Below are 24,412 nucleotides of genomic sequence, written 5' to 3'. Positions count from 1 at the left end.
CCAAGAGCTATTGGACAGAATTGAATTCGATTTTTCCTAAATTCCGTGTAGGTATGTATCACTATTATATTTATAAGGGTGTTTCCGATGTGTAGGAGGCGTGTACTTTGGGTCAAAAACTCAAAATGAGCCGAGTTGACAAAGGAACGCATTCTTGTTCTGGACTGTTTGGAGACAACGAAATAATCAATAGCTTCGGTATTGAGGTATTTCCTTGTTTCTTCGTGTACCTTCAACAGGGTCGGATTAAGACCTTGTGGGGCCCTAGACCCAAGCTAATTTTGGTGCCCCTTTTCAGTGGCGAGCGAAGTGAGCTAGGCGCTCCTACAATTTATAATTGACAAATTAATGGAAAATACAATTTTAGTTACGTTAATAAATGATTGCTTCACATAGCATCGAAAAATTTAGACACATTTACTAAAATTACTCCGGGAAAAAAATTGTGAAAAGTAAATGATAAAACTTTCTGGTGCCCCTTGTAGGCTTGGTGCCCTAGGCCTAGTCGGCCTATTGGGTAATCCGGCCCTGACCTTCAATGTAGCGAGTGAGCTGGGACTAGTGTTATCAGTCGGAAAATTTTCCGGAAAATGACCGAGACCTATTTTCCGGAAAATTTTCCGTATTTTGCCGAAAAAAAATTTAAAAAGTTTTAATTCCATGATTAGTCTAATATTGTTTGCAAATTTAAATAAAGCGGAATTTTCCCCTCATTTTTTCGAATCTAAAAGTAAAACTAAACCTCTAGACTAGTTTAAACTGATTAACAATGTAACACTATTAATGTTTTGTAGTATGGTTACTGATATTAGACATTTTATATCGATAAAAAGTTTAAAATATTAAAACGCTTAAAAAGTAATTTTTGTTTAAATTTTTATTTTTCCGATTTGAGGAAAATTTTCTGGAAATTTTTACGCACTTTATTTTTCCGGAAAATTAACAACACTAACTGGGATTAATCGAGCACTACATAATCTTTATACCAGCGTTGTCGCCAAATTTTTTATTTCCAATTTTCGGTGTTTTCCAAGTTTGCCCAGATCATTTTCCGCTAGTTTCACTAATCATTTAAGCCCGAAATAAGTCACTTCAGTATTTATTGTGGAGCCATCTACGGCAGTTTTTCGAAAGCAGATGGTATTTAGGTTTTAAATCAACGCGAGTAATTACATATTTAGCACATCTCATTTCTGATAGTAGATGACGCTTAAGTCACTGTGCTTGACCAGACCGTATAATCGAAACGGTGCATTTTAACTTTCTTTTTAGATAATAACCTTCAAACTTTTACAAGCTAAAATTACATATCCTAATCGATTCTTAAAATATCTTAGATTTTCCAAGTGTTTTACGAATTCTTAAAATACACTGACTTGAATTGACGTTTTTTATCAATTCTTAAACTACCCTTACTTTCCCCTGAAAGGTTTTACCAATTCTTAAACTACCCTGACTTTTCCCTGACCTGTTTTACCAATTCTTAAACTACCCTGACTTTTCCCTGCCGTGTTTTACCAATTCTTAAACTACCCTGACTTTTCCCTGCCATGTTTTACCAATTCTTAAACTACCCTGACTTTTCCCTGACGTGTTTTACCAATTCTTAAACTACCCTGACTTTTCCCTGCCGTGTTTTACCAATTCTTAAACTACCCTGACTTTTCCCTGACGTGTTTTACCAATTCTTAAAATACCCTGACATTTTGGGGCTTCTTTAAAGGGCCCCACCGGCGAATGAAAAATTTGGGTGAAAATCCAGTAGCTCCGCCCATTCTGTACCTCGTGATAGCAAGACTGGTTAATAATTTTCTAGTATTTACCCGGATCTTGCGCGGGAAATAAATAAAATTTAATTGCCATTGGGGCCCTTTAATATTAGCTTTTCTCTGATTTCCCGTTTTTTTCTGACCCATAGCAACAAAATAACCATTTTCAAGTCATTTTTACCCATGGAACACGTCACTGAATTAGTGGTAGCCTTACCAGAATCACACTGTAAAGCACAACTAATAGACGAAGTACTTTTTGCCGTAAGACTAACTTCAAATATAACAATTATCGACTTGTAACTAAAGATAATAAACCATCCGAACAATAAAAAAAGCGCCGGTTTGATGGTGTCGTATTCGGGGCTTTTAGGGAACACGAGAGATTCTTCCACGCGCAGACGACCTCAATAAACCCTTCCAAGTAATAAAAATGAAAGAAAAAGTTCCGTTGAAAGATTGTATGCAAAACTTTTTGTTATGGACGTTCGTGCCCTTTCATAAAATGTTTCCCATTAAACCCCTCCCTTTCCCTTCGAAACTTTTTTATATAGAAGACCCGTACTTTTCGCAACTTCCATTTTATACATATGTACTGATATAGAGATAAACTTATTTTATTTTTTAACTGCCTTTCATAAGTTTATAAAGTGACGCTAAAATCTGCATTTTCCGCGGCTCTGACCTTGAAATTCGAAGAATATTGGGCTAAAAGGAAACCTCTACCAAGAATGGATTTGTTAAAAAATTTCAAATAATAAAGCCACGAGCCTAATCGAATCAATGAAAAATCCATTGCTTTCATCAGTGAGTGACATTTTCACTGCAAAACCAGTGAAACAGTAAAAGTTCACTGAACTTTCAGTACACAAGAACAAAAGTTTACCGCGGGTGGGGGCCCATAAGCCTGTGCCTAGTATAGCTATTGCGAGAACCGTAATAAATTTCAAACGTTCTAAATAATCTAACTTTATAGGGTTAGAGAAAGATAATTGTTTAAATAAATATTTGAAATATGATAAAATACGCGAAAAAGTAGATTAGTCCATAATTAAAAGGGATAATATAGGTAAATCCTAAACAAATTTTAAGAAATTAAAAAACTTACTAATAACTCGTACCAATAGGTCTTCTTTTTTTTTAATTTTAATTTATTTTATTACTCGAAGATCTATTTGATCCGAGTTTCGCGTTTTTTGCTCGAAGACCTATTGGTACGAGTTATTAGTAAGTTTTTTAATTTATTCAAATTCGTTTAGGATTTAGCTATATTATCCCTTTTAATTATGGACTAATCTACTTTTTCGCGTATTTTATCATCCTTCTCACAGTCCATAGGTGGTTTCTTCTAACTTAACTTTAAGTAAACATATAGCTTACTTGTTCTTTGTCTTCTTGAGTCTTTGGAACTAAGGTAACGGTCAGCATGATTTTACCCCAAGGTTTTTCCGGTTTTTCGTTTGGACTTCCGGTTTCGCTCAGACTTAGCACCAAATCAGTTGCTCTGTATAATTAAAAAATATATAGGTTAATAACTCCCGTAAAAGAGTTATTAATAATAATAATAACTCTTTTTTATTTGCGCAAAGCACATGGGTTTAGGGAGAAGTGACCTTACTGGATTTGGTCTACAAGTACTTGTCTAACCAAGCACTTTTATAAATATCTAACACGCGATGCCACTCAATTTAATGATATGCGAACTCAATATTTATCCGTTGATACATTGAGTCTCAACCAAAATAAAACGATTAATGCAAACTCGATTAAAGGATTTACTACTCAAAATCGTTTTCTATTATGTAAAAAACCAAGAAAAAAATTAGCTTATGTGTATTATAGAGAGAGATAGCAGTTATCGAACCCCATCCGTTATCGGAACCAAACAGTTAGTAGGTTTATTTATGTACCAAGATAGGGTCGGAAGGATTTATCGTATTTCGTGCAGAAACGCCATTAGCCAATTGATAGCTAGGCCGACTTGGACGTCCCCAAAGTTTGCATTGGTTTTTTTACCCCCGTCCGTTACTTTAGTGATGAGAGAAACGCGCCCACATGCACCTTTACCACCTATATAAAAGCAATTTGGTAGCTTGACAATCTGAGGGTGTTCGGACTTATTGATCAAGTGAGAACAGGGCTTTTGGGGGAGGAAAATTGGAGTTACGCAAAGACCAACACTGGACTATAAAGGTACGTTCACACTACGCGGATTTTAAGGGAGACTTACAACCTTTGTCTTACAATTTATCGCGCAGTTCAGTTACAACCTTAGAACAGTCAAAAATTTATAATATCACTAAATAAGGTCAAGTTGGTCAACTGCTTCATGTTTAAAACTATAAATAAGCAATTTATTAAACCAAAAACACCAATTTCTTACAGTCAAACAATCATTTAGTACGAAGCCATTTAAGGTTCGATTTTAATTATTTTATTTATTGTAGATGGCGTTCATTTAAATTTTTTGTCGTAAATATAATTAATAATGAAAACAACACTTAGCTCTACTATAAGTGCTGTTTTATCAAAAACTGTACGTGAAAAGCTCGACATAAACAAGAACAATTTTTAGTGGATTTTAGATTTAAAATTTCTACGTTGGCGCCATCTGCTAAAACTTCGGGTATTTAATAATCAACCCCTAATATCGTTATCTCTGTGAAAGAATCTTGGTTAATGTGTAAATCATCGTAAAACAACTTTATATCTAGCAGTTAACGCCAGAAACGTTAAAATTGCACGTTTATGTATTTAGACAGAAATTTCTACCCAACCTGTTCTGAATATACTCTGGGTTCGCGAAATAGAACTTTACAAGGAAGAGTTTGTTCGAAGTTCTAAAAATTTATTAATATAATTGATTCAAAATATTATATATTTAATTGATTGCTTATTTATCAAATCACTTAAATATGACACAGTTGCCTTATCTACTGCAGTAAATTCCCGATGACTTTTTTTACCGGAATTGGGTGATAACAGTGATCGAATTTTCCCTTTCTAAGGTTTCAACCGAGTATAAAGAATATAAAATCTTTCTTTGGTTTGGGCAACTTTTGAAGGTCTAAGCCGTCTAAACATCGGATAATCGGAACAGAAAAACGGTATTATTTTCAGTTTTGCTACCTTTAAGAAATGGAAAAAAAATCCGTAATTCTGATTAGGCCCCTGAAAAATAAAAATAGAGCAACCACGTACTTTTCCTAGCTTAAAGGGGAAGACTACAGTGGCCATTGTCTATTTCGCGCTATTTCAAGCTGAACTCTTTTAATTTTGTATTTTAACTTATAAAATTAATATTAAGGTGTAAAACAGCCTCTTGTTAAGTGATTAAAATAATTTTGACAATTTTAAATTAAGTAATTAAGTTATTACGTTTTAATTTGGACCCCCGGAGCTAAACAAGTTGGACAAGCGCCCAAACTACCATTTAGTTAGGACCTTATATCTCGTTAACTATTAATATTAGAATTATCAAAATTATTTTAAGCACTAGAGGAAGGTTCAGCCTAATAAGAAAAATATAATTCAATTGTGTAATTGTTAAAACAGAAACGTTCAGCTTGAACGGAAAAGAGGCTTTTACCGTATTCTTCCCCCTTAAAGGCAGTAGCAACTAAACGGAAAAATCGTCCGCTAACGTAACTAGCGCCAATCACCCCTAGCTTCCGTTAAACCCGGTGGCAGAAGTGATAAATTAGTTGATCCACCGTCACTGGTGAAAAGGACATTTTGCGACAAAAAGTGAAATTGCCCGTCATATATTTTCGAAATAATTGGCGTAGTGTGAACTTATCTTAAGATCATGGAGGGTGTTATGACTTGTTTCGCCAGTACTAAAGGCAATAGATTCGCGTACGTACCTGTGGAGGTCGAGTCTGGTGAGGTCGAGTATCGCGGCGCCCATGAAATCGTCTTGCATGCCAAAATCGTAGTCGTAAACCCTGAGCACGATCGGCTGGAAGACGTCCTCGATGGGCAGGACGAAGAACTCGTCCCAGACGGGATCCAGAGTCTTGTGGATAGTCCGGCTTTTGTACACTTGTTTGCTGCCATTCTTGAATTTTACATAAGGATCGCTCGTTCCTGCGGGGCACACGCGACCAAAGAACGGAATGTAGAAGTCGATAAAAACCCAGAGACGCGTTAAAATCTACATTTCCCGCCAGTCCCCCGATGTATACGAACCACTTGGAGGAAAATAATACACTAACATCGTAAGTCGGAAATGTTAGTTACGAGGTAATTTCGAGCTCGAAGATTGAAACTTAACTAACCGAAGGGTAAAGTACACGCAGAAACGGTGTTCTCAAATTTTCAAATGAAATATAAAACATCATATCCCCTTCTTTCTCAAAAAGAAAACCAAAAAACATAATATTGAAGGTCAAGATTTATGTTATATATTTTTTAATATATTTTCGATATTTTTTACTATAATATTTTAATATATTTTCGAAATATTTTACTACAAGATTTTAATATATTTTCGATATATTTTACTATAAGATTTTAATATATTTTCGAAATATTTTACTACAAGATTTTAATATATTTTCGATATATTTTACTATAAGATTTTAATATATTTTCGATATATATTACTATAAGATTTTAATATATTTTCGATATTTTTTACTATCATATTTTAATATATTTTCGATATTTTTTACTACCATATTTTAATATATTTTCGATATATTTTACTATAAGATTTTAATATATTTTCGAAATATTTTACTACAAGATTTTAATATATTTTCGATATATTTTACTATAAGATTTTAATATATTTTCGATATATATTACTATAAGATTTTAAATATTTTCGATATATTTTACTATCAGATTTTAATATATTTTCGATATTTTTTACTATCATATTTTAATATATTTTCGATATTTTTTACTACCATATTTTAATATATTATCGATATATTTTACTATAAGATTTTAAATATTTTCGATAAATTTTACTGCAAGATTTTAATATCTTTTCTATATATTTTACTATAAGATTTTAAATATTTTCGATATATTTTACTATAAGATATACCATTTTCTTTTGCTTCCATATTATTAACATACAGTTGAGATAAAACTAAGATTTTTGGTTATAATTTAAACTTAATATCCGTTACTCCCGTACCCAAATTTTGGATTAATAATGTTTATATACAATATTTTTGCTCTGAGGTAGAGTATTTCGAAGCATTCCTGTACAAATCCAATATTTAGATGTATAATCAAAAACATTCTTGCTTGTAATATTTATCATCTCATCCCCATATTTTCGACTCTCACGTAACTGAGAGTGCTTGAACAGCTTTCGGGTGGAAGGGGGGAGGGGGGGTCATAGAATGCGATTTTCGCGATGGTACTTCTTTTATTAATAATTGATGACTTTATATGGAAGTGTAGGAGGGTGGGGAAGAAACTTTCGGCTCGTGTCGACCCCCCTCGTTCATTGAATTATGTACGCAGTCGGGTTGACAGTTTCAGATCGAAGTTGTCAATAGACTGTCCCCGTTAACTGCGGGGTTATTTAATTATGTTACGTTGACCCTTGACCTTTAACCGAAACGGCGTTAATGCAGGTGCAACTGATATATTGACGTCTATTTTCCGTACTTTGAAGGACTACTCACTACAGCCAACATTTTAGTCTACCTGTTCTCAGTGATGGGCACCGCTCCTCTCAGTGTGAGTGCTTTTGTTATTATGAGCGAAATTGAGCGGCAAAAAATAGCGAAAAGAGAGGAGTGTTTATTTTACTGCTCTAAAAATAGCGAAAAGAGAGGAGTGCTTATTTTACCGCTCTAAAAATAGCGAAAATAGAGGAGTGCTTATTTTACCACTCAAAAATAGCGAAAAGAGAGGAGTGCTTATTTTACCGCTCTAAAAATAACGAAAATAGAGGAGCGCTTATTTTACCGCTCTAAAAATAGCGAAAAGAGAGGAGCGCTTATTTTACTGCTCTAAAAATAGCGAAAAGAGAGGAGTGCTTATTTTACCACTCAAAAAATAGCAAAAAGAGAGGAGTGCTTATTTTACTGCTCTAAAAATAGCGAAAATAGAGGAGTGCTTATTTTACTGCTCTTAAAATAGCGAAAAGAGAGGAGTGCTTATTTTACCACTCAAAAAATAGCAAAAAGAGAGGAGTGCTTATTTTACTGCTCTAAAAATAGCGAAAAGAGAGGAGTGCTTATTTTACTGCTCTTAAAATAGCGAAAAGAGGAGTGCTTATTTTACCACTCAAAAAATAGCAAAAAGAGAGGAGTGCTTATTTTACTGCTCTAAAAATAGCGAAAAGAGAGGAGTGCTTATTTTACTGCTCTTAAAATAGCGAAAAGAGAGGAGTGCTTATTTTACTGCTCTTAAAATAGCGAAAAGAGAGGAGTGCTTATTTTACTGCTCTAAAAATAGCGAAAATAGAGGAGTGCTTATTTTACTGCTCTTAAAATAGCGAAAAGAGAGGAGTGCTTATTTTACCACTCAAAAAATAGCAAAAAGAGAGGAGTGCTTATTTTACTGCTCTAAAAATAGCGAAAAGAGAGGAGTGCTTATTTTACTGCTCTTAAAATAGCGAAAAGAGGAGTGCTTATTTTACCACTCAAAAAATAGCAAAAAGAGAGGAGTGCTTATTTTACTGCTCTAAAAATAGCGAAAAGAGAGGAGTGCTTATTTTACTGCTCTAAAAATAGCGAAAAGAGAGGAGTGCTTATTTTACTGCTCTTAAAATAGCGAAAAGAGAGGAGTGCTTATTTTACCACTCAAAAAATAGCAAAAAGAGAGGAGTGCTTATTTTACTGCTCTAAAAATAGCGAAAAGAGAGGAGTGCTTATTTTACTGCTCTTAAAATAGCGAAAAGAGGAGTGCTTATTTTACCACTCAAAAAATAGCAAAAAGAGAGGAGTGCTTATTTTACTGCTCTAAAAATAGCGAAAAGAGAGGAGTGCTTATTTTACTGCTCTTAAAATAGCGAAAAGAGAGGAGTGCTTATTTTACTGCTCTTAAAATAGCGAAAAGAGAGGAGTGCTTATTTTACCACTCAAAAAATAGCGAAAAGAGAGGAGTGCTTATTTTACCACTCAAAACAAAACAAAAAGAGAGGAGTGCTTATTTTACTGCTCTAAAAATAGCGAAAAGAGAGGAGCGCTTATTTTACTGCTCTAAAATAGCGAAAAGAGAGGAGCGCTTATTTTACTGCTCAAAAAATAGCGAAAAGAGAGGAGTGCTTATTTTACCGCTCTAAAAATAGCGAAAAGAGAGGAGTGCTTATTTTACTGCTCTTAAAATAGCGAAAAGAGAGGAGTGCTTATTTTACCACTCAAAAAATAGCGAAAAGAGAGGAGTGCTTATTTTACCACTCAAAAAATAGCAAAAAGAGAGGAGTGCTTATTTTACTGCTCTAAAAATAGCGAAAAGAGAGGAGCGCTTATTTTACTGCTCTAAAAATAGCGAAAAGAGAGGAGCGCTTATTTTACTGCTCTTAAAATAGCGAAAAGAGAGGAGCGCTTATTTTACTGCTCTAAAAATAGCGAAAAGAGAGGAGCGCTTATTTTACTGCTCTAAAAATAGCGAAAAGAGAGGAGTGCTTATTTTACCGCTCTTAAAATAGCGAAAAGAGAGGAGTGCTTATTTTACCGCTCTTAAAATAGCGAAAAGAGAGGAGTGCTTATTTTACCACTCAAAAATAGCAAAAAGAGAGGAGTGCTTATTTTACCGCTCTTAAAATAGCGAAAAGAGAGGAGTGCTTATTTTACTGCTCTTAAAATAGCGAAAAGAGGAGTGCTTATTTTACTGCTCTTAAAATAGCGAAAAGAGAGGAGTGCTTATTTTACCACTCAAAAAATAGCGAAAAGAGAGGAGTGCTTATTTTACCACTCAAAAAATAGCAAAAGAGAGGAGTGCTTATTTTACCGCTCTAAAAATAGCGAAAAGAGAGGAGTGCTTATTTTACTGCTCTTAAAATAGCGAAAAGAGAGGAGTGCCTATTTTACCGCTCTATAAAGGGCGAAAAGAGAGGAGTGCTTATTTTACCACTCAAAAAATAGCAAAAAGAGAGGAGTGCTTATTTTACTGCTCTAAAAATAGCGAAAAGAGAGGAGTGCTTATTTTACCACTCAAAAAATAGCAAAAAGAGAGGAGTGCTTATTTTACTGCTCTAAAAATAGCGAAAAGAGAGGAGCGCTTATTTTACTGCTCTAAAAATAGCGAAAAGAGAGGAGCGCTTATTTTACTGCTCTTAAAATAGCGAAAAGAGAGGAGCGCTTATTTTACTGCTCTAAAAATAGCGAAAAGAGAGGAGCCCTTATTTTACTGCTCTAAAAATAGCGAAAAGAGAGGAGTGCTTATTTTACCGCTCTTAAAATAGCGAAAAGAGAGGAGTGCTTATTTTACCGCTCTTAAAATAGCGAAAAGAGAGGAGTGCTTATTTTACCACTCAAAAATAGCAAAAAGAGAGGAGTGCTTATTTTACCGCTCTTAAAATAGCGAAAAGAGAGGAGTGCTTATTTTACCGCTCTTAAAATAGCGAAAAGAGGAGTGCTTATTTTACTGCTCTTAAAATAGCGAAAAGAGAGGAGTGCTTATTTTACCACTCAAAAAATAGCGAAAAGAGAGGAGTGCTTATTTTACCACTCAAAAAATAGCAAAAGAGAGGAGTGCTTATTTTACCGCTCTAAAAATAGCGAAAAGAGAGGAGTGCTTATTTTACTGCTCTTAAAATAGCGAAAAGAGAGGAGTGCCTATTTTACCGCTCTATAAAGGGCGAAAAGAGAGGAGTGCTTATTTTACCACTCAAAAAATAGCAAAAAGAGAGGAGTGCTTATTTTACTGCTCTAAAAATAGCTAAAAGAGAGGAGTGCTTATTTTACTGCTCTTAAAATAGCGAAAAGAGAGGAGTGCTTATTTTACTGCTCTTAAAATAGCGAAAAGAGAGGAGTGCTAATTTTACCACTCAAAAAATAGCGAAAAGAGAGGAGTGCTTATTTTACCACTCAAAAAATAGCGAAAAGAGAGGAGTGCTTATTTTACCGCTCTAAAAATAGCGAAAAGAGAGGAGTGCTTATTTTACTGCTCTTAAAATAGCGAAAAGAGAGGAGTGCCTATTTTACCGCTCTATAAATGGCGAAAAGAGAGGAGTGCTTATTTTACCACTCAAAAAATAGCAAAAAGAGAGGAGTGCTTATTTTACTGCTCTAAAAATAGCGAAAAGAGAGGAGTGCTTATTTTACTGCTCTAAAAATAGCGAAAAGAGAGGAGTGCTTATTTTACTGCTCTTAAAATAGCGAAAAGAGAGGAGTGCTTATTTTACCACTCAAAAAATAGCGAAAAGAGAGGAGTGCTTATTTTACCACTCAAAAAATAGCGAAAAGAGAGGAGTGCTTATTTTACCACTCAAAAAATAGCAAAAAGAGAGGAGTGCTTATTTTACTGCTCTAAAAATAGCGAAAAGAGAGGAGCGCTTATTTTACTGCTCTAAAAATAGCGAAAAGAGAGGAGTGCTTATTTTACTGCTCTTAAAATAGCGAAAAGAGGAGTGCTTATTTTACTGCTCTTAAAATAGCGAAAAGAGAGGAGTGCTTATTTTACCACTCAAAAAATAGCAAAAAGAGAGGAGTGCTTATTTTACTGCTCTAAAAATAGCGAAAAGAGAGGAGTGCTTATTTTACTGCTCTTAAAATAGCGAAAAGAGAGGAGTGCTTATTTTACTGCTCTTAAAATAGCGAAAAGAGAGGAGTGCTTATTTTACCACTCAAAAAATAGCAAAAAGAGAGGAGTGCTTATTTTACTGCTCTAAAAATAGCGAAAAGAGAGGAGTGCTTATTTTACTGCTCTTAAAATAGCGAAAAGAGAGGAGTGCTTATTTTACTACTCTTAAAATAGCGAAAAGAGAGGAGTGCTTATTTTACCACTCAAAAAATAGCGAAAAGAGAGGAGTGCTTATTTTACCACTCACAAAATAGCGAAAAGAGAGGAGTGCTTATTTTACCACTCAAAAAATAGCAAAAAGAGAGGAGTGCTTATTTTACTGCTCTAAACATAGCGAAAAGAGAGGAGCGCTTATTTTACTGCTCTAAAAATAGCGAAAAGAGAGGAGCGCTTATTTTACCGCTCTTAAAATAGCGAAAAGAGAGGAGTGCTTATTTTACTGCTCTATAAAGGGCGAAAAGAGAGGTGCGCCGATTTCACCTCTCAAAAATGCGTAAGCATGAGCGTATATTAGGCTAGCGAGTGCGAGCGGTGTGTGAGCTGAGCGGCTATTTGACGAAAATGCCCAACACTGCTTGTTCTTTGACACACGCGCTATTCCACAGATTTCGGACGAAAAATGTCAACTTAAATTAATAAAGTTTGGACTAATCAACACATTATTATTGAACAGACGAGAGCCACTCTTGTACTATATAAAAAAGACCAACCTTTTTTGGGGATAAACTGTGCTTTATTGCCGACCAATAGGACTTTGAGGCGAATATAATAATTAATTAATTCAGATAAAACCGCTTATTAACATCCCTCTATCAGTGAGAAAATGCGTAACTCATCTGCGCAGGGGTGATAATAATGTCCCAAGGATCAATCCTTTTCTGGTTTTTTGGGATATCTTCACGCGTATGCAAATGTTGTTATGTTAATTGTTTCTGTTAGAAGGGCATTGTATAAACGGTCATCTGCAAAACCTCACTAACAAGTTTGTTACTTTAAATCCGACGTCGTTTTTAAAGGGGAACGGTCAAGCTTTAACCAGTTAGATAGCCCTATAGCCCATTAAAAACTAAAATATTGAGTGGTTAATTTTTAATAAAAAAAATAAAATTCGGGAAATTGAAAAGCGCGCGTCCGCCGTGACACCTGGTGAGAAGTCGGTGAGACAGAAAAACAACGTGAAAGCGCGCGCTGCTGAAGACACGAAAAATTTGTTTTGCACGCGCGGCGCGTTCCAGTTACAAGAGACCTAAGCCTAAATTGCGCGATTTGAAAAGTTAGGATAGTTCGCAAATCGCTCATACGGGGTTAGGGGCGCTGGCGGCAGCCCCTAAGATGGCGGCGAAAATTCAAACCCCAACACCTGGCGTTATTTTTCGTTTCAACTTTTTGGGCCAAAACCTATTTTTTCAAGACAAAAAAGGTACGTGTTAGTATATTGAACGTCTTGTTAATCTTTTGATACGGAAATAAGGCCATATTTGGAAAAGCTTGGCCGTTCCCCTTTAAGTAGTTTAATCAATGATTCAAATGTCTTCCCAAAATAATCTTAAATTGAAGTCGAGTTTTATATCGACACTCGGGGACTGAGTAAAATCGTAGAAAAAAATTTAAACGCAATTTTTATCCCGCGGCAACTCGTAAAACGAATGCCAACGGCCTAAAAGCAAACATTTAACTAATCCCCAATGATTAATAAAAAAAATTGCTATCTCTTTTAATCCGGTCCTCGCTTGAGTTCCTCAGAGATGAACAGTGTTCTTTATCCTAATTAACTTCAACAATTGCCCGTAGGGGATAACCACGATGGAATCCGACCAAAGTATCTACGTATAGTAGCGGAAATAAAGACCAGCAGTTAAGACTAATCACCATATCAGAGCAAAAATATGGTAACTCAAGATTTCATTTTTGAGGAAATTGGAGGTAATAATAATAATCCGCCAGGCTAATACCCCGTGCACCACCTTAGACCCAAGTCATCGAGCGACTTTTAATGCCTTTAAACAGGTGGTCGAGTTACAATGTGTAGTCCTGAGGTTGGCGGCAAGCCCTTCGTGCCACGCGAGCAAATAGCTCCCTACACCTACTATTACCTTTGAACTGTACAAGTTTTTATGGGATGGGGAAACCGAAGAACTCGGGGGAGCACCACTTGAACTCAGGAGCGGATCCAGGCCATCAAGTAAGGAGGGGCGATCATGGGTATTCAAAAGTCGTCTGCTATTTCTTCACAAATTTAGTTGGCAGGTGTTAAAAAAGATGGCGCTATCGTTTCTAAGCTCGAAGCCTATATGGAGCGTGAAAATGTAACGTGGAGCTCTCATTTTCGTTTGCTTAAACGAAGTACTTTCTATACTAGAATTTGTGTTATAAATTGTCTTTCACCAAATAAATATATTTCAATAATTCTAAGGGGGGGGGGCGATCGCCCTCATCGCCCCCCCTATGGATCCGCCCCTGCTTGAACTAGTGGCTAGTGGGGAGATAACTTGCAATCTCAACGCGGCTAACCCCTCCGCAACCCCACTGTAATTAAGTAAATTATTTTTTTATATGTAAAACATAATTATAGCCTTACGCCATTTTTATTAAAAGTATGAAATTAAAACGCCAATTATTGCTTCAGTAAAATATATATATATAAATTTTGCTTACGCAATAATTGGTGTTTTAATTTCATACTTTTAATAAGTAAAGGATGTATCTCAACGCGAAAAACTGCGAAATATATTTTGGGACTCAACCACCCTATTACGAACAGAGATATACCTTCCGTTATTGTCAGCGATACCATGGTTATTGAAGGAAAAAGTTTAAAACCAATCGCTAACCCCTTAAACTAGTTAGATAAATAATGGACCTAACTAGGCTGACATTTCTTGATATAGCCTAACATTATGGTAAAAGTGAAGAGTTTGAAACGGACTTCAAATTAAACATTTGATCATTTAAAGGGGAACGGCCAAGCTTTTCCAAATATGGCCTTATTTCCGTATCAAAAGATTAACAAGACGTTCAATATACTAACACGTACCTTTTTTTGTCTTGAAAAAATAGCTTTTTGCCCAAAAGGTTGAAACGAAAAATAACTCCAGGTGTTTGGATTTGAATTTTCGCCGCCATCTTAGGGGCTGCCACCAGCGCCCCTAACCCCGTATGAGCGATTTGCGAACTATCCTAACTTTTAAAATCGCGCAATTTAAGCTTAGGTCTCTTATAACTGGAACGCGCCGCGCGTGCAAAACAAATTTTTTGCGTCTTTAGCAGCGCGCGCTTTTACGTTGTTTTTCTGTCTCACCGACTTCTCACCAGGTGTCGCGCTTTTCGATTTTCCGAAATTTCTTTATTTTATTAAAAATTAACCACTCAATATTTTTGATGCGGTTTTCGCCATAAATTTTAGTTTTTAATGGGCTATAGGGCTATCTAACTGGTTAAAGCTTGACCGTTCCCCTTTAATTGCGAATTGACTAATCTTATATTTGAATTAATAGGACCAAATGAAAATTAATTCGCATAACGTATCTAAAGCGAGCGAGTAATTCCCAATATTGAAATAACCTGAGTTAGCAAATTTTGTCTTTATTACGTGAACCGGAAGTAGGAGGGTCTCGTTTTCCCCTTTCAAATGGCCGACTATTATCTTTAATTAATTTCGCTTAACGGTCCGAAGGTGCCAAGAACAGGACCTCTCCCCTTTCAACGCGAAATTACCACGAGAAACTACTGCTTTGGTGTGACGGTCGAAGGGAGTGTCCCCCCTTCCCGCATATGGTCATTATGGACTTACCACAAGCGTCTTTGGCCAGCAGATCTTTCCCGCATCTCAGATGTACGTCCAGTTGGAAGAAAGCGTATTGGCGAAGTAAACGTAGTTTTTGGCGACTTAGAATTGATTCCTATCGGGAAGAAAGGAGAAAATCAATGTGACGTCCTTTTTACTTTTGTTACCATGGAAACATTAGGGAACGAGTAGGCTAGCACTAAGAAATTTAGATGAAATTAGGAAATTTCTTTGTAATAGATCGATTGACAAATTGCTTACGGACAAGCAAATATTAAAGGTTTGATTTTAAAACTTTTAGTTATACCTAGGAGTAACAAACACAAGGAGAACGCAGCTAGCCTTTAAACACGCTAACGCAGTGTTGTGTACAAATTTCATTGGACGAGCCTTTACGCTGAACGTTTTACGGAAAGGGGGAAGACAATTTCCGAATTTTCCCCTTCCGACGGCAGCAGGCGCTAAAGCTTCCAGCCAATGAAAAACGTACACAAGAAAATCCACGACTTTGGACGGGTTGCGTACAAATTTCATTGGACGGGCCTTTACGCTGAACGTTTTACGGAAAGGGGGAAGACAATTTCCGAATTTTCCCCTTCCGACGGCAGCAGGCACTAAAGCGTCTAACCAATGAAAAATGTACGTGAGAAAATGTACGACTTTTGACGGGTGGCGTTCTCCTTGTTATTTGTTGCTCCTAGGTTATACCATTTGTAATATAATCACTCATAAGTATGCCATAAAAGCATTTTCACTAATGAAACCTTGTTCACGGGATATGACGTAAATTACGTCACTTACAACTCCGTGACGAAATACGCGTCATCAACTTTACTGATGGGAAATGGAAGTTGGTGAGAATTCCTCGCGCGTTTCTGGCTTTGCCCATGTCAAGTTTAGCTTGTGCCTCGCGATCACATGATTTCATTTCCATGGTAACCTTTTCAATAGCGCAAGGAATATAAGCATTTTTGGATTTTTTGGTCCGCTTAATGTATGTTCCGCGTTAAACAAGGTCTCATTGAATTTTTTTCAAGGGAAATGTTATACAGAGGCATACTTATGAGTAATTATGTTACATATGGTTAGACTATATGGCGTTAATACATTTCATAGTTGAAAATATTATCAAGAATGACTATTCACGAGCATCATGGTCTAGTTTTCCCCCGCACGTGAAAGGGGGAAGGAAAAACGTCACCAGTGTGTTCTTCAAAGTTTTATTGAACCAATCAGAACGTGAGGCGAATTGCTAAAAATCGTCCCTAAAAATTAATTATCCCGACAGTATAAATACATTTATTTTGATAGTATTACCAAGAATGTATTTATTTATACCAGGAAGAATGAATATGTCGAGATTATTTTTAGCGTTTCTCCAATTCCACCCGTTGGGCCCCCCGGTATGCTCCTCCGCTTTAATAAAATCAAATAATACCGCATTCTCATTGGTTCCTTAAAAATTACGTTTTTCGACGCGATTAACGCTGCTGCGAGGACGCAAAAAAAAGACCGCCTCCTTTTTTCCTCCCCCCCCCCCCCTTAGCGTGACGGGGTTAGGGCCTAAACGTGTCCGTCGATAGTCTCGACATATTCATTCTCCCTGAGTATAAATAAATACATTCTTGGTATTACACGATTTAAAATAAAGTTCCACCAGACAGATTGAAAATTTAACTATCGATAGAAATAAATTTTGTCGTTTGTTATTACAATTTCATATTTACCTGCATAATTCCGAAATTCTAAGACCATTAGCGCGAGGTCATATTGTCGATTTCAGTCGGTGCAAGATTTGTCGTGAGCTATAAGTCCGGTTAACGCCAACCGTGACATTTTAATACTTATATAAAAGAACGACTCGATGGCCTAGGCCCACATTCGACTCTCGGGTTTTAACGATTTAAACTAATGACCGAACGTGAATCTGGATAAAATCTCTCTGGCCTTAATTAAAAAGATCTTCAGCTGGTTGACGTCTCGCGAGGGCTTCGCGCCTAATCCTTGCTAATATCTGTGGTCATATATTTTTCTCGTTGTTCACAAATTTTTATCGGCGGTTCTACAGCAACGGAAATAAGGGGTCCCTTATCTCTTCTTAATGACCTATTTCTACCGTTTACTCGCGTATAAGCTAAATCTACAAGATGTCTCGGCTAGTTTAGATAATTACAACACATAGTCGAAATTATTTTCTTTTCGTTCTTCCGCTTCGTGAAAGTTCTCGGATAAGCCGAAGGTATTTCATTTCTTTCCTGGTGTTAAACTTTCTCGTTGCGATAGCGTATGCAAATTTATTATTATTAAATATTCCAACCAACTTTTTTTTCTGTTATTAAATTCGTAAATTAAAATATTTTATTGGAAAACCTTTTACACGCAAAAAGGCGCGGATTAAATTATTACGATGTTTGAAGGGATTAAATTAAAGTTTATCGCCATGGAATATAATTTAAGACTGCTTCAGGAAACGCGTAGGAACGCTTACTAAAATGGGAGAGCAAATTTTATGACGAAATTATATCCAAAATTGGGCAATTCAAATTCGCCTTCAATAAAAAATTGCAATACGAAATGTGTTCTACAGGGTGTTTCAAAAGGTTATGCAAACATTTTAAGGGGTTTGTAGGGGGTGAGTTCAGAAGTATGCCTGTTTATTCCCCATAGCAGCAATTTTTTTGATTTGGAAACAAAAACATTTTGAGAGAGTTGGCCGTTTTCGGTCTATCGAAATCTGGCAGCCTTGTCTGCCTTCCGGCTTGTATCTCCATACCGAAAATGGCCGACGATTACGCCGCCGAAAATATTTTACTAAACTGAGCCGCGGCGTTTTTGACCGTTATTTTGAATTATCGACTAAGACTATTTTCCTACGATGAGTTAAAAGAGCGCCAAAGAGCTTCAAAGTGAGGCCTACTAGCCCCTGCAATTTTGACTATTGAATTTACCAGTAATGAATTAAGTTCATAAAACCTATATTTAAGTGTTATATTTCAACTAAAAAAATATGTTATTGCAATGTTGGAAATACAGCGTTTAAAAATTAACGTTTTCGACTTTTATTTTAAATTTCCCTGACTTTTTTTTGATTTCCCTGACCTGTGGCAACCCTGCGTACACACCAAAACTAGGTCTACCATAATTACTCATAAGTATCCCTCATTATAAAAAGGTTACCATGGAAACGAAATCACTATAGATTGTATAGTTAGAAACGCGCTAGGATTAAGCGACTTTCAATAATATCTGACACACGCGCCGTTAGACGAAAAAGCAGACGATGATGGTACTTTGACGTCATACCTCAGCGTGACCTCGGCGACCTATGGCAAGTACCATTCTAATAGCTATTTTTAAGATGGCGATTCGGTCGTATAGAAATTCTCTTATTCCGCGTTTTCAATCTTCACTAAAAGCTGATGACGCGTTTTACGTCACGGAGTTGGAAGATACGTCATTTACGTCATATCCCGTGAACAATATTTAATTAAAGAAACTGCTTTGATGGCATACTTATGAGTGATTATGTTACGTAATTTAACGAGGTCTCGGAACTCATTGCTGCATTTCTCCTCTTGCACGTTTTTAGAATCAATGAGTGAAATCAACATTTTGAAAGAGCTTAAAGGAGTATAACCCCTCTTGTTTGGTAAGGTGCGCTTAGGCTATACCGAGTAGCTTCCACAAGCCTTCCTAGTGAGGGGAGGGGCAACCTCATCTGCAAACTGATATTGTAGCCCTTCAGAAGGCGCAGAATTCCTTTTCCAAACTTCCATATTAACTATCTAAACTCCCAGCCCCTACTCATCTGCAAAAACTTCACATTCGTCATCGCCTCGCTAATATTTGTCTACTTCATGACCAGAGATGGGCACATTTTTGCCTATCTATCTTTTTACCTCTCAAAATCATCAAGATGGCACCAATATCACTATCACGATCAATTTTTTTTAAACCCCGCAACGTTTAAATATCATTTTCAAATCAAAGATGAATAACTTTAATCGAATAATTTTTTCCTCTCAATTTTTTTAATATAGCGCCACTATCACTATTCCGATCAAATTTTCGATCAATACCTCAGAAGGTTTAAATATCAAGTGAATATCAAATATAATTACTTTCTACCCAATCAATTTTTTTTTAATAAAAACCCACAAAGTTTAAAAATCAAATTAAAATCAAATCTTAGTACTTCCTACCTGATGGATTTTTTTACCTTTCAAAAATCTGTAGAAAGCACCACTATCAATTTGTATCTAAAGCCCTTTAAGTTACATATCAAGTAGTAAGTTATAAGTTATGAAAATAATTTTTACCTTTTAAACAAAAATTGTAAATTTGAAACGAGTCAAACGACTTCACAATGGTAGGCTTTCCAATCGCAGCGTGAGGCTCATGACTTCTTATACAATAATTTACCTCTTAACTTTGTTGATTTTTTAACTATGAACTCCTCCCATACACGTGGCCACACGACTGGAATTAGCTGCCCCCGGATCTAGTAACAATTTCTAATCGAAATACTTTTCGCAATAAAGTTGCTAGTTACCTCCGTGGTTAAAAACCAAAACAAAAATTCCACGTTCACTGCTTAAATAGTTGATTTTATAAAATAAAAAGTGGTCTTTCCCCTCTTGTAAAAATGTTGCTTCTACGTCACAAGACCCAGCTTTATTAATATTGTTTGCACGAGCGATTGGCAGACGCGCTAGAACAAGCTATATTCCTCTGGCGACTGTAGCGTGAGCTCGTAGACTTGTGAAAGTAAGAGCCACATTAAAACAAGAAGGCCACGTTAGTTTTTAAAAAGAACTATTCGAATTTCATTTTTATTTTATTTCTATACACTCTTTTATATCCTTATTTGTGAGAGCTGCCATTTTATTACAGGTCTGATTTCAAATAGTGCATGCAAGGCCGCTTCACGCGGTCAAGTGCACGCGACGTCTCGAGCTGATGAGCACGTGCAGGCGCCCTTGCCTGTACTATTTTAAATTAGGCCTGTAATGAAATGGCCGACTTCGTCAAAGAGTGTATAGTTCAAAATTGTCTAGTTTTTTTATTTTTTTTAGTTTGTTTCCTTTTAAGTATTGACATGTGCACCTTCTATCTACTGTTATTTTTTTATTTTTATATGTACCTGTTCCTGCCATGTTACCGATGCTCTAATATAATAGTTCTGGCTTTTTGAGTAGCTCTCTCTTGAACAAATAAATAAATAACTCCTTGCCCTCTTCGCTGGTAAGGCTTGTCGAAGCTACTCGGTACAGTCTAAGCGCACCCTACCAAACAAGAAAGGGTTATACTCCCTTTAACGCGCCAACCCCGCAAAAATACTCGCCAGCGTTGCCAACCGTACTATAATTATAGTACATTTCGATAATTTTACCTTTCGAATTTTTCCGTACTATAATTTCAATCGCGTACTATATAGTACGCTTTTTGCGATAATTGTACTATAATTTTACTATATTTCCGATATTTGTGCGATAATTTAAGAAATTTTAGAAAGTTACTTTCTGTTAACATAAGAACGGCGTTTCCAGTTTCTTATGCTACTCCTAGCCCTAGTAGGCTAAGAATTGAAATATTATACTCCTTGGAGTGTTTAATTTGTACTAATCAAGCGTGTTGTAGCCTAACAAAAACGAAATATGTTAGTAACGGCCAACTATGATAAAGTGCTACCACGCTATAGCGAGAAATCAAAGTTGGCCGTACTTGTGTACTGTAATTTTCAAGAAAATTCGATAATATTTTGGCTTTGATACTATAATCTCAGTTTTGGGACCTGGCAACGCTGATACTCGCTCCAACAGAACGAAAATGTCTGTAAAGAAAATGAGCGTCGTCGACTCACCATACTTCCGCTGGGAAATGGCTGGTCAGTGTCGGCCGTCCCCAGCAAGTCCGGCTTGACCGCCGACGAAGAGGCGACCGCCGAGTAGTCTCCGGAAGCCATCGCGTCGTCGTTGTTGCGCTGGAAGTGGATCCTTCTCTCCGCGAGCGACATTTGTCGATTGAGCAATGGGTCGCTGACGCTGGGGACATCGGCGAAATCGGCGGGCTCCTCCCCCCCGTTGACCCTCAGCAGCACGGCGTCGTCGTCCAGACACACTCGCAGCGACGAAGGGTCCGAAGCCAAGGCCGCCAAGTCCGAACAAGAGACGTCCGGGTGGCTGCTGCTCAACCTCTCCGCCCCGTGAAGACCGTGCAAGTGCTTGCGTTTGCGAGGTAGGCTCGGAGAACCTAAAGGAAACGTCAAACTTCAAACTCTTTTTTTCCAACCCCAAATATTTTACTTATCCGCCGCAATGAAAAGCGGGATTTTACTACGCTAACGTTGCTAATAAATCAGAAGAAATAACTAAAGGTAGTAGAAACTAAATCTAAAAATCGTCTACTAACACTTTTGAACACCACTAGCTTTGGTTTAAAGTGGAAGGAATTCGTTGATCCACCAATAAATATGGAACTTCATTAGAGGTCGGCATTCGATTAATTTTTATCCATGGATAAAATAAGTTCGGCGATATTTAAATAATATTTATTTAAATAACCAATATTTGAATAATAATTGTAAACTGTTTAAATAATCGAAAGTGGATAAGCCTATTATTTAAACAAAACAAACAATTATTTAAATAAATACCATTTTAATTCAAATAAATGCTAGGTTGCGTAAAAAAACATAATTAAATAAGTTAAAATTATATTCTTTTTACCAACTTTTGTTAAATAAATCGGAAATTTTGTGGATAATGAATAAACAATTCCGAACACCAAACTTCATACTCCCTTCAAGAAATTAGAAAAGCTTAAAATTACGAACAGGCATACAGGCATACTTTAATCAGCTAGGCTAATACCCAAGGCACCACCCTAGGCCTAAGTCATCGAGCGACTTTTAAAGCCTTTAATTCAGGTGGCCGGGTTACAATGCGCAGGAGGGTGGTGGCAAGCCTTGCAAGCCACGCGAGCCAAAAGCTCCCTACACTAACTATGATGGTTAACTATACAAGGTATCTTCAACCGAGAAGTTCCTTTGAAGTAAGAAGTAGCGAACAAATTACGTGGTTTTCCGATTTAAAGCTAGCCACGTACCCAATTTACGAACCTTAAAAGTCCAGAAGCGACTAGTTAAACTAAGGCAAGATATCGTATTTCAACTGCCCAAAACGATTCTTTAAAAAAATCTTGAAGAAAGGAAATAAGCGAAATTGTTTTCCACTTTTTCTTCCAACTCACTGAGGCGAATACAAACGTTGCCAGGCACTAATTCTTCCTTTTGCACGTGGCTGAATCGTTCTCCGATACAATAAACACACTTCGTAAGGGCACCTGAGCTGTTGTTACGAGTCAATATTATCGCGTCTTCTCGCGAAGAGCGCGCAACTAGACGCTTTGCTTCAAACTATCGCAACAGGCGTCACCGTGTTTTACGCTAAAAAGGTACAGGTATCCAGAGAGAGCGCGTGCGGGCCTTCTGGCTTGTCGGTTGCGTTCTCACCTTGAATTGAGAAACGACTCGACCGAGCGCGTATAGTCGGATGCTATTGTACGTGGTCGCGGTACCTTGGAAGGACGACTTTGTTGATACCTTACTTCCCCGCTGTCATCCGCTTCCGCCTCCTACTATAGGGCCTCTTTGAGGACCGGTTTTTCGTTGAGTTTTTTTATTCTGTCAGCTCGAATACGCCGTTATAATATTAATGTGAAAATTAAAGTGTTAGCTCGGGTTTTTTTCCGTAACAAAAATGGAACTTTTTCTCATTTTCAAATTGAACCGAGTTCTCCGGAGTTCTGACCCGGTTTAAGCTAATAACGACCGTTCTCTACGCTAATGTGTCGGGGCGTTAGCGGGTAAACAGACTATATAGGCAAATATACTCGATCGCTATTGATATCCGGCGCGCAACGGGCTCCACCTGGTGGTCGTAGAGTGTAAACACGTCGTCGCTGTGATGGATTTGTCGACAGAAGGTTATTTTATTCCTGATGGAAACCCCTCATCTTTTACTCGTATAGCTATAGGGGACTCCTACCGGGTTAATTAAAACCCTTAGCCGTCTCCAATTTCCCTCGTTTTCACTCGAGGGGGTATAGTCCCGTATTTGCATTTAATTATTTTTTAATTAGAAGATCCCGACCCGCTTTTACGAGTCGGGAATATTCATTATTAATTGGACGGAGGCCGAAATCGACCGTTTACGAATGTTTCAAATATGCACTGGCTGGTATTATTTAAACGCGTCATATACAGGGTGTTTCGAATTGCTCTGACTGGGCATTTCTCCCAGAAACTGCTAGAGATAGAGTGGCGAAATTTTCAGGGTATTATTTCTAGTGTGGGATCGCTTTAAATCCTAAATTTCAGAAAAATCGGAAATAATTTCGGGTTTTTGTAAAAAATAATTTTTGTCATCAGCTCATATCTTCGTGAAAAAGTGTTGTTTTCCAATAAAACCAATTTCTTTGAACATTTTCGACAGCACTCTACAACTTTCTCATTGAAACGTTTTTTCTAGCACCTACCGGTGAAAAAATATTTTTTACAAAAAAAAATATCTACAAACGGCTCTTAAATATATTTAAATATGGGAAAGGGGTAATATTTAAATATGGGAAAGGGGTAATATTTAAATATGGGAAAGGGGTAATATTTAAATATGGGAAAGGGGTAATATTTAAATATGGGAAAGGGGTAATATTTAATTAAATGTCTTAAGGTGATCTTTGATCTTTAATTGAACCATATCTGGCCTTTTAACTACTTTAGTAGAGTTGGAGATGCGCAGGGAAAATAACATTTGGAGCGAAGCCCTTAGAGGTTCGATTTTAATGCTATTATTTATTCTAGATGGCGCCATTGAAAACTTTTTGGTGGGAAGGGAATTGATTAAATAAAACAACGTCTAACATAATAATATTTCTATTAAACGACAAAACTGGTAAAAAAGACCGTATATTTAATAAAAATAAATCGCAGTACTTCGGCAAAATATGCCTTCAAGGCCGAAGTACTGCGATTTATTTTTATTAAATATACGGTCTTTTTTACCAGTTTTGTCGTTTAATTCTTATATATTGACCGTTGGTGGCCTCCTACTTTTAATATTTCTATGTTTTATGCTAA

General features: G+C 36.6%; 1 protein-coding gene across 8 annotated transcripts in view; it reads right to left on the bottom strand.

Annotated features, from left to right (window-relative positions):
* Positions 1-24,412, bottom strand: part of Mctp (multiple C2 domain and transmembrane region protein) — a 148,314-nt gene that overhangs the window by 11,364 nt on the left and 112,538 nt on the right. For all 8 annotated transcript variants that reach the window (XM_090164251.1, XM_090164248.1, XM_090164249.1 and 5 more), the window contains exons 4-7: positions 21,137-21,525; positions 15,280-15,388; positions 5,636-5,858; positions 3,150-3,273 (exon numbers count right to left, since the gene is read on the bottom strand). In XM_090164251.1, the coding sequence (XP_090020377.1) occupies positions 3,150-3,273; positions 5,636-5,858; positions 15,280-15,388; positions 21,137-21,525 (845 nt within the window). The remainder of the gene's footprint in view (positions 1-3,149; positions 3,274-5,635; positions 5,859-15,279; positions 15,389-21,136; positions 21,526-24,412) is intronic.

Source organism: Leiobunum rupestre, chromosome 11, assembly GCF_980474605.1.
Source record: "Leiobunum rupestre chromosome 11, qqLeiRupe1.1.hap1, whole genome shotgun sequence".
In the NCBI taxonomy this organism is placed as follows: domain Eukaryota; kingdom Metazoa; phylum Arthropoda; class Arachnida; order Opiliones; family Sclerosomatidae; genus Leiobunum; species Leiobunum rupestre.
Note: the sequence above shows the minus strand (reverse complement) of the source record. Positions and strands in the feature narration are given on the sequence as shown.